The 15,298-nt window shown below is 36.5% G+C and overlaps 1 protein-coding gene across 2 annotated transcripts in view; it reads left to right on the top strand.

Annotated features, from left to right (window-relative positions):
- The window catches only part of OTOGL (otogelin like), a 133,176-nt gene that overhangs the window by 109,199 nt on the left and 8,679 nt on the right, over nt 1–15,298 (top strand). For both annotated transcript variants that reach the window (XM_059186420.1, XM_059186421.1), the window contains 11 exons: nt 1,837–1,978; nt 4,004–4,189; nt 5,785–5,997; nt 6,454–6,558; nt 7,919–8,026; nt 9,420–9,521; nt 10,014–10,118; nt 10,206–10,246; nt 12,623–12,686; nt 13,949–14,127; nt 14,574–14,678. In XM_059186420.1, coding sequence (XP_059042403.1) covers nt 1,837–1,978; nt 4,004–4,189; nt 5,785–5,997; nt 6,454–6,558; nt 7,919–8,026; nt 9,420–9,521; nt 10,014–10,118; nt 10,206–10,246; nt 12,623–12,686; nt 13,949–14,127; nt 14,574–14,678 — 1,350 coding nt within the window. The remainder of the gene's footprint in view (nt 1–1,836; nt 1,979–4,003; nt 4,190–5,784; nt 5,998–6,453; nt 6,559–7,918; nt 8,027–9,419; nt 9,522–10,013; nt 10,119–10,205; nt 10,247–12,622; nt 12,687–13,948; nt 14,128–14,573; nt 14,679–15,298) is intronic.

Genomic DNA, 15,298 nt, shown 5'->3' on the forward strand with positions numbered 1-15,298 from the left:
AGTTGAGGCCAAGGATCAGGTTTGGGGAATTATTTGTGTATGGGTTTTTTGAAAGATTTTATTTATTTATTTGACACAGAGAGAGATCACAAGCAGGTAGAGAGGCAGGCAGAGAGAGAGGGGGAAGCAGCCTCCCCACTAAGCAGAGAGCCTGATGTGGGGCTTGATCCCAGGACCCTGAGACCATGACCTGAGCTGAAGGCAGAGGCTTAACCCACTGAGCTACCCAGGTGCCCCTGTGTATGGATTTTTTAAAATAACAATAAATAATGTGCAGTGTGCCTGAGTCTGCTCTGTACATTTACCGTATATTAGCTCACAACTATCTTAAGTAGTACTAAGCTTATGAGTAACTCTTTAACTTTCGAAGAAACCGAGGAAAAAATTTAAATGCCCAAGATGGTGGTAGGAATCCGGGAAAAACATCTGTCGCTTGTAGACCTGACTGTTGAGGGTGAGGTATAGAGAAACACTCAGAATCAGAGGCAGCAGAGGAGCTGACATTGGACAGGAGAAAAGGCAAGAGAATGAACTACACACAAAGTTCAAGGAGAGAGTTTTAGGAAGGAAGCTCTCCGTTTCCGATTTTACAAGGAAGATGCCCATGACCTCAGCAAGTATTCCATGTGAAGTACTGGAAAGCAAGGGAATGCTATAAAGAAGACTCAAAGAATGTAGAATCTTGGTCTTTACAGATATGGCCTTTGAAGTAGAAATGATGGGATATGAAAACTGCTAAGTATTGTTATCTGGCACCTTGAACTCTGTCAGAATTTGACATCTGCATGGAGATGTTTAGTACGTTTGCTGAATGAAATGAGTAGAGGGAAAAATGGAATAGATGTTGCTACAAGTTAAATTATTTAGATATCAGGCATTTTATTTTTTTTTATTTTTTATTTTTTTTTTTAAGATTTTATTTATTTATCAGAGAGAGAGAGGGCGAGAGCAAGCACAGGCAGACAGAATGGCAGGCAGAGGCAGAGGGAGAAGCAGGCTCCCTGCCGAGCAAGGAGCCCGATGCGGGACTCGATCCCAGGACGCTGGGATCATGACCTGAGCCGAAGGCAGCTGCTTAACCAACTGAGCCACCCAGGCGTCCCGATATCAGGCATTTTAAAGTCAAAATGAAACAATCTATAGGAATAAATGTCTTTAAATTGAAGCATGTCAAATGATTTAAATTATTCAATGTTCAATATTGATACATAGTTTTTGAGAAGCATTTATAACCTCATTTAACAAGTAATACCAAGTATCATTATGAAATGCTTCAGAAACTTCCAGTTTTATTCCTCATAAAGTCCCATTCTATATATGGAAAAGACAATTGTGACCCAAGGTATAATATCAGAAATAGATTTTGCTGGGTCCACATAATTTGTTTCGCTTTCATCTTTATAAGATAGACTTATATACATTAGTGCAGACAATATTTACTTTATCCAAAATGTATTTTAAAATATTGTCACATTAGTGGGTGCCTGAGTGGCTCAGTCGTTAAGTGTCTGCCTTAGGCTCAGGTCATGATCCCAAGGTCCTGGAATGGAAACCCACACAGGGCTTCCTGCTCAGCGGGAAGCCTGCTTCCCCTTCTCCCACTCCCCCTGCTTGTGTTCCCTCTCTCACTTACTCTCTCTCTTTCAAATAAATAAATAAAATCTTTTAAAAAAATATTGTCACATCAGAGGTGACATCTGGAATCTAAGGTCTAAGGAAGATCTGTAATAAGTATTAACTTGCTACCCTTTGATTCTCTGAATAGTTTTCAACTAACATAGGGCCTTTAGCGAAATAAAACAACGTAACTTATCCCAAGGCCAACTGTGTCTCTAGGTTTCACCGAAGAGCTTTTGTGAAAAGATGTGGATCAATTATACCTATTTTTGGAACTATGAATGCGACGCACTTTCTGCCTACGTGGCTCTGTGCAACAGGTTTGACATCTGTCTTCAGTGGAGAACACCTGACTACTGCTGTAAGTAGTACTTTTTCAAGAATATTTCCTAACAATCCAAAAGCATTGCATGTTTTGCATTCACTTCTTTTTCTTTTCATTTTTCATAAATTATTCTGAATAATTATTCATAAATTATTTTTTACAAAAAAAATTTTTTTTACAAAATTTTTTTACAAAATTTTTTACAAAAAATTATTTTTTACAAAATAATTTCCTAAGGATAAAACCAGATAAAAGCAACCTGAAAGTTAGGGGTCAGCTCTCCCACACAGTCTAGTTCTAGTTTTATTCTGATCTAAATCTAGGGTTGGCCTCAACCCTCCCAAAAGAAAACCTAGTCCACAAAATATTAGTCAGCAAAACCAATGGAAATATTGAAGTTACAGGGGGATTGAATAGGCACTTTAATTCTGTATCCCGGAGCGTATTTTGTTGGTTTCAATTCAATCTGCCTCATTTGCCCACTGCTTGTCCCCTAGCTTGTGAAGAAGACGCATATTTTTCTGCTCCCTTTTCCTCCTTTCCTGACACAGTATCCACTTCCTGGAAACTTATCTTTCTGGCTTTCTTTGATTGATATCTGGATTCAGCCTTTTTCCAAATACATGTTCATGTTTGTGGATCCTTTTTCTTTTGTTTGTATTCTTTGACAGTTTTTATTTATGGGGCTCATGTTTTCCAAGTTATGATGCTTTTCATAAAAATTTTATTAAACCTATATCCAATCCTGGGTACATTTCACAGAAAATATTGTTAAGAAATAGCAATTAAATGGTTTAAGGGTTAAAAGATGGTCAAAATGAATGTTAGTGAGATGTTCCAAAATAAAATAAAAGTTTTCATTTTCCCTAGGAGAAAAGGTAAAATATGTATAGAAAGGATAGCATATCACAAACACCAGTTATATGACTTCATTTCAGAAATAGGAGCGCCTGGGTGGCTCAGTGGGTTAAGCCTCTGCCTTTGGCTCAGGTCATGATCTCAGGGTCCTGGGGTTGAGCCCCACATCTGGCTCTCTGCTCAGCAGGGAGCCTGCTTCCCCTCTCTCAATGCCTGCCTGTGATCTCTCTCTCTCTGTGTCAAATAAATAAAATCTTTAAAAAAAGAAAGCAAGAACGCAAGAACGCAAAGCCGCTCCTGGCGTGCCCTACCATCCCTTCCCTCTCTTTGCTCCCAGAGGTAATCACTATTCAAGAGTGGGTTTGCTTGATTCATAGGAAATCTGTGACATCTCTAATTTTAATAGATACCATCAAATTGTTCCCCACTGAGATTTTACCAATTTATACCCCAACAGCTGTGTGTTCATCTTTTAACAGTATGATATTTTAAGATGACTGAGAATCCAAAGAATTTTCTAAAACATCATTTAGAAACGGTTCAGCAATGGTAGTTTCCTTTGACAGTGAAGGATTAAACCTAAACACACAGCATTTTTCTTTTTTATGGCTTGGTTGAGTTACATACATAAAGCATATTTCTGTGCTTATTCTGAGTAGACTGTTGTATCTCCCCACTACCAGAGAAATCACTCCATGCCAGCGGACTCAGGATTAATGCCAGCCAGATTTGGGCTGCCTCTTGATCATGTTCACTTGCTACAAATCAGATGAGCTTTTTCTACCATAGCATATCATACTAGCTGGACCCCGGAAGATACTCAAAAATACCTATTGCTGGGCACCTGGGTGGCTCAGTGGGTTGGGCCTCTGCCTTCAGCTCAGGTCATGATCTCAGGGTCCTGGGATGGAGGCCCATATCGGGCTCCCTGCCCAGCAGGGAGCCTGCTTTCCCCTTCTCTCTGTCTGCCTCTCTTCCTAATTGTAATCCCTCCTGCTGTCAAATAAATAAATATATTTAAAAATACCTATTGCTTATTTTGTTTCTAATTTTTGGTTACATAATACATGAAAAATGAAATTTGAAGAGACGGAAATGGGCCAAATGCATTTTCAGAAAGAAATCTGATATTTTTTCCTTTCACTTAATCATCCAAATAGATGACCTTTCTCATTAGCAAATTCTGTCCTCTGTTATTCATAGCTCTGAGTTGCCCAGAGGGGATGGAATATCAACCCTGTGTAAAGACCTGTGAAGCAAGAACATGTCTGAACAGATGGTTCTATGGGCATTCCTCGTGTCTGAATTTAAGAGAAGATTGTGTGTGCAAAAATGGAACCATCCTTCACAGGCCAGACTCAGTCCAGTGCATTCCAGAGCAAGAATGCGGTAAGCAGCGGAGGGCAAAAATGACTGCCTGGGGACTCGGCAAATAAATAAAGCTTGTTTAGATCTTGGGGAGAGGTGCTGAGGAAGATTGAACAGGTTCCCTTAAGTGTTGGAAAGAAAATCAGTGTGTTTGTAGTTTGATTTTATGATTTCAATCCAAGTTACCCAAATTAGATGTTTCAGTGGTGATCTGGTTTTATTGTTGTTGTTGTTGTTCCAAGTTTTTGTTTAAATTCCAGTTAGTGAACATATGGCGTAATATTAGTTTCAGGTATATAATTTAGTGATTCAACATTTACACACAATACCCAGGAGCTCATCATAACAAGCTCCCTCGTTAATCCCCGTCACCCATTTAACACCTCCCCACCACAGTGAGGCAGTGATGATGTGTTTTAATCTCTATGCCTGTAATAACTAGGTGAAGATATGATTGATGAAGAATTAAGAGCATAGGATGTGAACTCAATTGAAATTCTAATTATTTCATGTAATAGTGATTCGTCTTTACCTCTTTGAGCCTGGGTTAGCATCAGTAAGATGGGAAAAATAATAGCACTTATCCCATTAAGTTAGTGTGGGGATGCATAAATAATACAAAGCAATTTGCAACAGTGCCTAGAGAAAAATAACCACTCAAGAAATGTCAGATAGTGTTATTATATGGGAGAAAATATTTAATTTTTCTACTTTCATATTCAAACCATTTCATTCTGACTCATCATCTCAGTGGTGGTTGCAGATGAAAATAGTGCAAAATTGAGAAAATTACAGTACAGAGCTTATCATTACGATTAGAGGAAAAGAGATTAAGCTAATAATGAAAGAGAATGGGCAAGTAGAAGCAAAATGCATTTATAGTTCCAGAAACAAGTTTGTGTTTGCCATTGAGAAAAGTATTTGCAGAAGACTTTGAGAATAAACAGGCATCTTTGGTTTTTTAGGGACCTGTGAGGTTGGTTTGATAGTAAAGAAAATAATACAAAAGAAGTTTATTTGAGGCTAGGGATATGAAGCTCACTATACTCCTCTCCATCATTTTTAAAAGAACTACCATTGGACTGTATTTATCACTAAGTAAAACTTGAATAACAAAACTACATAATCACTAAATAATAAGTCACTAAATAATTAGCTACTTCCCACATTTAGATTTTAAAGCTGACTGACATGTTTTGAATTTTCATATGACAAAAATGATAAATATATGGTAGGGATTTTCCCCACTGAGTTTGAATAGCTAATATTGAAAAACTAACTTAAATTCATTTTACTGAGTTGTTCAAGCTAAATAAATTATATTAATAAGGAAAAATGAATAAAATATAATGAACAGATTATCTTATGTATATAAGGGCATTCAAATTTACAGATAGTTATAGAAGGGAAAAATATTTTTGTAGACTATATGACAAATTTCATTGAAGAAAAATGTAAGCTACAAGCCGATTAAAAACAGGACTTTAAAGAAGGATAAATCTGTGACATGTTATCTATGTCATTAAGCCAAGTCATGGTCTGAAATGCAAACATCACAGCCTGATTTATTTTAATGTCTAGGTTATGAGTGATGTAACATTGTCCATCTTTTTAAGCATGCACGGATAGTGAAGGTCAACCTCGCTCTGCTGGGGAGGTTTGGAATGGGGGCATTGACGAATGTGCCCTCTACAAATGCTTGGAGAATGGAAGTATTATTCCTATAGAACCTGATTGTGATGAAGAGCCCTCGCCGATTTGTGAGCGAGAAGCTGAAGTTGTCCTGGGCATCATTGATAAGTGGACCTGCTGTACAAAGGAAGTTTGCGGTACGTGTGCAGGCAGAAGCCTTCCCATTTGTCAATGCCACAAAATGTGTTGATATTATTTGTGAAAAAAGCAGGGCATGCATAATGTTTGGTAAACAAAAGGGTTGAGGTAAAAACAGAAATATGGCCATAAATATCATTTATATTTTCTCAAAGCAAGTTTTTCTCATTATGGTTTTGTTGACTTTGCAAATAAACATGCAAAACTCTGGCTATAAGCGATTAATAGTGTTCAATAATATGTGACAAGGTAAAGGTTCTGGGAGTCTTTGACTTATGACAACTGAGGGTGAAAGGGGAAATCTGCTACCGTTTCACATTTTCCCATTTGTAAGTTGAATGTGCTTAATTGCTCTGCAAAAACATCCACAGTAAGAATCACTTCCTTGATTTGAGTTAGCACAGGATTTTAGTTATATTCACTAATATTTTAGTGCTTCTATTTCTTATTTCCAGGATGTGACATGACTTTATGTGAAACTGCTATTCCAACATGTACGAATAGTCAAAAATTGGTTGTTGGCCATAGTCCTCTTTCTTGTTGTCCACAGTATCAATGTGGTGAGTAATCAACTAGGAAAAACAAGAGTGGGGTTCATTGTTTGTTCAGAATAGAGGATTAGATTCTCATTCTTTGGGTCAATAAGAAAATGATTTGTCATAAAATATTGTGGAGTTGTCTTGCTAAAGATAGTTCTTTTTTTCTTAAGATTTTATTTATTTATTTATTTACGATTTTATTTATTTGACACACAAAGTGAGAGAGAGAGGTAGGCAGAGGCAGAGGGAGAAGCAGGCTCCCTGCTGAGTAGAGAGTCCGACATGGGGCTTGATTCTAGGACCCTGGGATTATGACCAGAGCCAGAAGCGGATACTTAAGCCACTGAGCCACCTGGGTGCCCCAGAATAGTTCTTTTTTAACCTGAAATTTCTTTGTGTATAAAATCTCTCTCTATATAATATAGTTTATATAAATCTCATATATATATATATATATAAATTTGAAGTTTATATATTAACACATGGATTTAGATAATTAGCTCATTTTAAAGATCTTAATCTTAGCAGAAATATATAAGAAATAGCAGGTGTGATATTGTAATTTATAATAAGAAATACATATTCGGTCTTCCACACCATTCTCAGTGAAGCAATCCCTACCCTGAATTTCATAAATGAGGAGACCTATAAAGGTGTCTTTTGTTATGTTAATGTGATGCTTTTGGAAAGCCTTTGGCTAATCTGATAATGGGGGGTGGTTGCCAGGGCAACCAATCCTGTGGTTGGAGGGTTAGAATTTTCAGTCCCACCCCATGACCTCCAGGGAGGGGAGAGGGCGTGGAGGTCGGATCTGAACTTCAGTAGCCAATAGTTAATCAATCATGCCTATGTAATAAAGCCTCTAAAGAATGAGGTTTAGAGAACTTCCAGGTTGGTGAACACAAGGAAATTCAGGGAATGGTGTACTCTGAGATAGAAAAGCCCCCTGTCCTTTCCCTATACCTTGCCCTATGCATCTCCTCCATCTGGCTATTCCTGAGTTATATTCTTTTATTTAAAAAATGGTGATCTGGTACACAAAGTGTTTCTCTGAGTTCTGCTGGCTGCTCTAGCAAATTAATCAAACCCAAGGAGGAGGTTGTGGAAACCCCTGATTTATAGCCAGTCAGCCAGAAAGGAGCACAGGTAACAAGTGGGGCTTGTAACTGGTGTCTGTAGATAGTGTCAGAATTGAGTTGAATTGTAGGACACCCAGCCAGTATCTAGAGAATTACTCCGTGCTGTGTGGGAACCCTCCCCCAGCAAATACACACTGAGGTAGCAGGTTATATTTAAATTCAAATAGAACTAAACTATATGACTTCATTTATTTTATCGTTTCATTCTATACAAATTTTCAAATACCTTGGTGTTTCTGCAGAATGTGACCCATTGAAATGCCCCAGTATTTCAACACTAGAATGCAGAGAAGACCAATTCATGATTCAAGTCCAACAGGAAGAGCCTTGCTGTTTTTCTCCTCTCTGTGGTGAGTGTTCTGTGAGAAAACTTTTTGGAACAAAGGGAGGGTGTATGGAAAATCTCTTATTTGACATGAATTTCATGGGACCGATGATAACCAGTATTCTGGTGATACACTGATAGGAATTCAACCAAATAATGACAGTTGAAAAGAAAGTATGACATTTTAAATGACTCGACAATTATTACAGTTAGCACTACTTTCTCTTATTATTTATATGGAATATATATATATATATATATATATATCAGTCAAAACATACTTAAGGCAATATAATTTTTTTTTTCTTTAATAAGGCTAGTACCAGTTGTTTTTAGAGAAAAGTTTAGCCTTGGCTTTCCTTGAAGAACCAACTAAAATAATGGACTCTGCTAAGCCTTCGGAGAACCTCTTTAAAATTTGATTTTATATATCATGTATGATATTTGTGTGAGCATGGTGATGATGGAATAGAATGGCAGAAATGAAAGGTGTCTGGGAAAAGAATACATGAGCTATATATTCTGTCCAATGAAATAGACATGAAAAAAATAAAAAGTATTCTATTTTCCATTTCAAGTAAATCTTCAGATCAAAGACTGGTGATTAATGTAGGTTTCAGGTGTATCTATGGAAATCAAAACACATCTCTTTTTACCAGTTAAGGTTCTTTGGGTGCAAGTGGCAAAATGGACTGATCACAGCTAGCTTACACGCAACCAGTTACTGGAAGGCTTGGGGATCAAGATTTTGTAGGATCAAGATGAAGCAGAACAACCAAGCCCTGGGAAGGAGAGACACCATCAGTCCAGGTGGCAGTCACTAATGACTGAGTCAGCAACATCCATTTCCTGCCCTGGTGTGCCTCTGTTTTGATTCAAATGCCATAGAAAGAGTTTCTGATTTGTCTAATGTGGGTTGTTCCTACACAGAGGACTGCTGACAGTCAGGCACCTTTATTAAGAGTCATTCCAAGGCAGTGTGGGTGGGACATTTTGTCAGGGTCTTTCAGAGAATTGTAATTGAAGTGGGAAAGGGATACTGAACAGCCCAAAAGAACAGGTGCCTACTCTATTATTCTTCCACAAATTGGAGTAATCAAAGGTAGCAAATTTAGAAAACTGAAGTAAATAAGTCAATGACATTTTGATCCCAGGAAAAAGAAAATTGTTCTAAAAAAGTTAACACTATTTCTGGTAAGATGGTGTTTTTCTCTGTCACTGTGTTTGGAAAGCACATGCATGATAGTACTGTTTTCATGACCAAGTGAGGAGATCTGTCATTAAAGCCTTATTTTCCCTGTTTCTTATTTTATTAAACATTATTTCATGTTGATTTTTACGTGTGTGTAGTAATCCAAATTGATGGACAGTTTGTTTTTAGCTCAGTTGTGACTTCTGGCTTTTCATTTTACCTTCAGTTTGTGAATCTTGCACGGAACCTATTCCGCTATGTACTGATGGGGAATTTCTCACTGTGGATCTTAATACCACACATTTCTGTTGTCCACGGTATTATTGTGGTAAGTGTATCTTAACTAACTTAAAATATTCAGCTATACCTAATATTTAAGAAGCCCCATGAATCTTCATTGCGCTGTTATGTCGGACCTTCGTCGAATTCTACATATAAAATATATATTAAGTATATGTAATAATTTTTCACATCTAAGAGCTCTCCTTGGATAATATTACCTCCCCAAAATAGATTACTATGACTCTTCTCGTATCCTAGAATTTCCAGCTTCCCAGGTGATTCCATACATTCTCTGCTTCCTTTCTCTTCTTGCATATCTGGCATGTCTCAGGGCCCTTCACCTGCTGCCGTAGTTCTACTACTGTTCTATCTGCTTGGGAGTCCTGTATTCCGTCTCCAGTGATACATGGCAAGTGAGCAATGGGAGAGAGATGAGTCCATGCACTGCATCAGCAGTGGCTGGGAGCTAACTGGTAGGCAGTGAGGACAAGCTTCTATAAGAAGCTAATCATTATCCATGGAATTTTTTTTTATTTAGTTTGTGACCCACATCTTTGTCCTGCACCACTACTCAACTGTGCAGAGGATATGAAGCTTGTGAAAGAAAATGTATCTGGTCAATGTTGTCCAACATGGCATTGCGGTAACTAATTTTTCATACTTCATAGTTTTTATTACAGTATAGTGTAATATTCTGACCAATGTAAATATATTGATTTTTGCCTCCTAGAATGTAGCTGTGAAAACCTTGTTACACCTACCTGTGAAGTGGTAAGAATACATATTTTGATTGAAATGTCATATTATTTAAATCAGTTTATCCTTCCTTTACACCTTATTTCTGAGTTCTCAGAGTAGATTAAAGTAATATACTCTGGTATCAGGGAGCAGTAAACCCTTTTTATTTCCTGGAGATAAGAAGATGTAATCCATTATTTTTTCATTGGTGACTGAATCTACTAGCCTCATATCCATGTCACTGGTCTTAAAATGAAGCCAAACATTGAAAGAAAGAGTATCTCAATATTAAGAAGTGTTTCCAGTGATTGTTCAAGAAATTGTGCCAATGATGCATCTATTGTGGAGGAGGAGGGTATATAAACATGTAACTGTTGGTATTTACTTAAGAATTATCTACAAACATTTTGTAAATAAGGAAGTTGAGGTCTAGAAAGAGCAAATGATTGACCGAGATCTTTAGGACGATAACAAGGGTTGTTTTATGTCTGTGTCTCCTTTTGTGTATTCCTTTATTCTTCTACTCTGCCATAACTCTTTCATTTCCCTTAGAAACTATAGCCCAGACATAAGTAAAACATAAACAAAAAAAGCAGGTTGAAACTGCCTTGTTTACATTCCTGCCTGGATTCCTTTTACCTGCGCTTCATTTTCCTCACCTGCAATATAAAAAGAATGACAATACCTATATCTATGAATAAGTTAATATAAATTACTTAGATAGTACCTGACACACAGAAAGAACTCAATAAGTATTAGCTGTAATTATTATGATAAAATAAACACAATACTCAGAATGTTAACCACAAGTTACAGATTATCACGGAGAACTTTCTAGGGACGTTAACCATCAAGAAAATTTTGGAAGAAAGTGATAGGTTAGGATATTGGATGAGAGGCATTGAACTATTCTAGATAGAGGCTAGGTTGAACATGAATAAATGCACCAAAGTATGAGGCAAGGTACGTATGCTGATAGATAGCAACTTCTCTCACCCTTGAAAAAACCATGCAAATCTTGGTTTCAGCTCAAATCATGATCTCAGGGTCATAAGATCTAGCTGCACATTGGGCTCTCCACTCAGCACAGAGTCCGCTTGACATTTTTTCCCCCTTCTTCCCCCTGCCCTCACCCAACTCCGCACTTGCACTTGCATTCTTTCTCTCTCTCAAATTAATAAATTAAGTAATTAATTTTTTAAAAATTTTTTATTTTTTATAAACATATATTTTTATCCCCAGGGGTACAGGTCTGTGAATCACCAGGTTTACACACTTCACAGCACTCACCAAAGCACATACCCTCCCCAATGTCCATAATCCCACCCCCTTCTCCCAAACCCCCTCCCCCCAGCAAACCTCAGTTTGTTTTGTGAGATTAAGAGTCACTTATGGTTTGTCTCCCTCCCAATCCCATCTTGTTTCATTGATTCTTCTCCTACCCACTTAAGCCCCCATGTTGCATCACCACTTCCTCATATCAGGGAGATCATATGATAGTTGTCTTTCTCTGCTTGACTTATAGAAAAAAGAATCATATTAATTTTATTACTGATATCATATGAAAAACGCACTCAGGAAAAGTTGATACTTAAACATGTAATTCTTCAAACTTTAAACCTGGTACTACACCAAGAAGAACTTATAGCATTTCTGACAGGGCAATGTTTAAGCATCTGTATGACAACAATTTATTGACACCTAAAGGTTATGTCACACTTTCTGTGTGTCCACCCTATTGTAAGTTCTTTCCCTGAACTGACCCATTTATTTCTCCAAATAAACCTAAGAGGTAGGCAATGTCATCATCCCCATTTTACAGATGAGGGAAGTGAGGAGAAGCCTGGCTCAGTAACCTTCCTGAGATCACACAGCTGGTAGGCAGCAAAGGCAGGAGGGCACAGAGCAGCCTTATTTCTGAGTCTGTGCTATTAGTGTCTCGACTATACTCTTCTGCTCCTGATTTATATGCTGTAGCAACCTTGCCCCATGCAAACATTGGAACCTTGGACCAAGAACATTTGCACCAACAAAAATTTCCAGGATTAGCACATATTTTCTTGTCTCAAATTATCCACTAGATGCCCTGAATCCAACAATATTTTTAATTGTTGGATTAAACATAAAGAACATCTTCTCTATTTTAACTCATTTAATAGATAAATTAAAGTTTAGAGAGGTTAAGTGATCCATAATCATATTGTTTATTGTGAATTTTTTCTGTGGGCTGTTAATTAATGACCACTGGGTTAATCAAAGCATTTTCACTATCAAATATTTAATAAGCACCTGATATGTGTCTGGCTATATAGTAGGGAACTTACTAAATGCTGTACTGTGTATATGTTTTTATAGTTGTTATAAAATAAGCTGTATAAATCACATTTAATAATAATATCTTTCTAATAGGGAGAATTTACTGCAATAGACCATAACTTTCAGAGTGACTGTGGATGTGTACAGTATCTCTGTGGTAACTATGTTTTATCTAGCTTTTAAATGATATGAATATTATTGGTATCTGTTGTTCACTATTCATAAATTAAAAATATTTTCTTTGAGTTATATTACACATTTTAAACCATTTTGCCAGTTTTTGAGTATAAAAAATGCACTATTATTTTTCAGTTGCCTCTTTTGTAATACCTGTAAATGTTCTGACTAATATGTTAATGGGACAGAAAAATGAATGTTTGTCAGAGGCTTTGCAGAATTTAAAGTTGATTCTGTTTTTTTAATATATATATTTAATATTCTAAAAATAGGCATCTAAAAGGGAGAATTTTTGCTAACTGTTCTATCATTATGGATGTTAACATTGCAAAACATAGAACTGATTTTTCTATAAAATCATAAATCTTCTATTATGTATTCGTGAGTTAATAAAAAACCTTTAATTCAACAGTTTGAGATTTTTGCATTTTTATATACAAGAAAGTTTAATAGCTTCTGAGCTGAATCTTCATTACTATGGTAGCCTAACTTAATATGCTTCTATTTATATTGGCCACTTTCTTCATCGAGTATGATGTACAAGACTATATTTTGCATCACAACAAAATTGAAAATTTTCTCTCAAAAGAACCATTGGGATGCCTGGGTGACTCAGTTGGTTAAGCGTCTGCCTTTGGCTAGGATCATGACCCCGACGTCCTGGGATCAAGTCCCACATCGGGCTCCTTGCTCGGTGGGGAGCCTGCTTCTCCCTCTGCCTCTGCCTGCCACTCTGCCTGCCTGTACTCACTCACTCTCTCTCTCTCTCTCTCTCTGAAAAACAAATAAATAAAATCTTAAAAAAAAAAAAAAAAGAAACATGATATGTTAGTGCTAACCATTAAGAGTCCTACCACTTTTGATTTATATTTTGCTTCTGTCTATCTCCACTCTCCCAAATTGTCATGTCATGTTTCCAGAAGAGAGAATAACAAACAAGTAGCTTGGTGATAATTCTACAATTCTGGAGTCTGTGATGAAGTATCGCTTTTGAAGGTAGTTTAAAACAGTAAAGAGGAGTTGAGTTTACAGACCACTTTCTTATTGTATGTTAAGGAATGAATGTGCAACATTCATCATTAAGTAAACTCATTGAGTTGTTGATAATATATAGAGGTAAAGATCTTTATTGGTTTTGAAAAAATTGCACATCATAATGAAAACATAAATATAAATAAAAGCTCCATTGATTGATTAATAAAAAAACTCAAAATAGTACTTTCACTGACTTTCTTTTCTTAGAAAAAGATGATGTGTGTGTGTTTCAAGAAGTATCAGTATTGAATCCTGGCCAATCTATGATAAAGTATTTGGAAGGGGACTTTTGTTATACAGTGGAATGTCTGGAAGAAAAAGATAACTATACAGGCTTTCACACTCTGAATTTTACAATAGTGAATTGCTCAAAAGAATGTGACATTGTAAGTATTCTTTGTAAGTCATTCCAGTGGAGACTTAAATTAATCATAAAATGGCAGCTATAGAATTTTAACCAGGGAACATGGCATAAGTTAAAAGTATACACTTGAATAGTTCAATAATCTATTAATGTGTAATAAATGTCTATGATGCATATTTTCCTTTTCCCGTGTATGTTCCTGAGCCATATTATCTATTTATCTATATAGCTTGCTTGACCAGCTTGATGAATCTTGGCTGCTAGATGTAAAGGTTAATATTTACTTCACTTTCTAATACAGCCATATAAAGTCGGTTATTATTTGAAGTGCCTCAAATTCAACCTTTAAAATGCTTACAGGTGTTCTGAGAGAGCATATAGTTATATTGGGAAGCACTTCCAGAATGGATTCATTAAAAATACTGGTATTGTTGTGTGGCTAATTAAATGTATTATCATTATATCCAGCACCAGGTGTACATCCCGTCTCCAAGTGATTATGATTGCTGTGGTACCTGCAAAAATATATCCTGCAAATTTCAAATGGAAAATGGAACATCAATTATATATGAGGTAGGAATTCCTTAGTTCCTAAAGTAAGTTCTTTGGAGGGTAGCTCTCTGTGCTGTTTTCTGAAGAAGATGTTCTGAATTCAAATAATTTGAAAAATATCACAGGTGCACACACACACACAGAGTTCTACACATAATAAATACACTCATATACAGCACACAAGACACAGTTACATTTTTTACATTTTAAAGTTCTGATAATTCCTGCTATAAAGAAATATGTTGAACTCATTTTTTTTTTCTAGATATGAGGAAAATGAGCTTTGAGAATTGCTTATTTCTAATCATTAGAACAAAGGGGAAAAACATTATTTTATTCACAAATTTAAAAAGAAGCATTTTAAAGTAAGATATTAAAAAAACAAAGGGGAGAACACCTGGGTGGCTTAGTTAGTTGGGTATCTGCCTTCAGCTCAGATCATGATCCCAGAGTCTGGGGATCGAGCCCGCAATGAGCTCCCTGCACATTGGGGTGTCTGCTTCTCCCACTGCCCCTCACCCTTTTTGTGCTCTCACTGTCCCTCTCTTTCTTTCAAATAAATAAATAAAATCTTTAAAAGAAATTTTTAAAATAAAACATTTTAACAGAAATAAACTCATGAGGTTAACATTTAATTATTT

The sequence above is a fragment of the Mustela lutreola genome, chromosome 8, assembly GCF_030435805.1.
Source record: "Mustela lutreola isolate mMusLut2 chromosome 8, mMusLut2.pri, whole genome shotgun sequence".
Lineage (NCBI taxonomy): Eukaryota > Metazoa > Chordata > Mammalia > Carnivora > Mustelidae > Mustela > Mustela lutreola.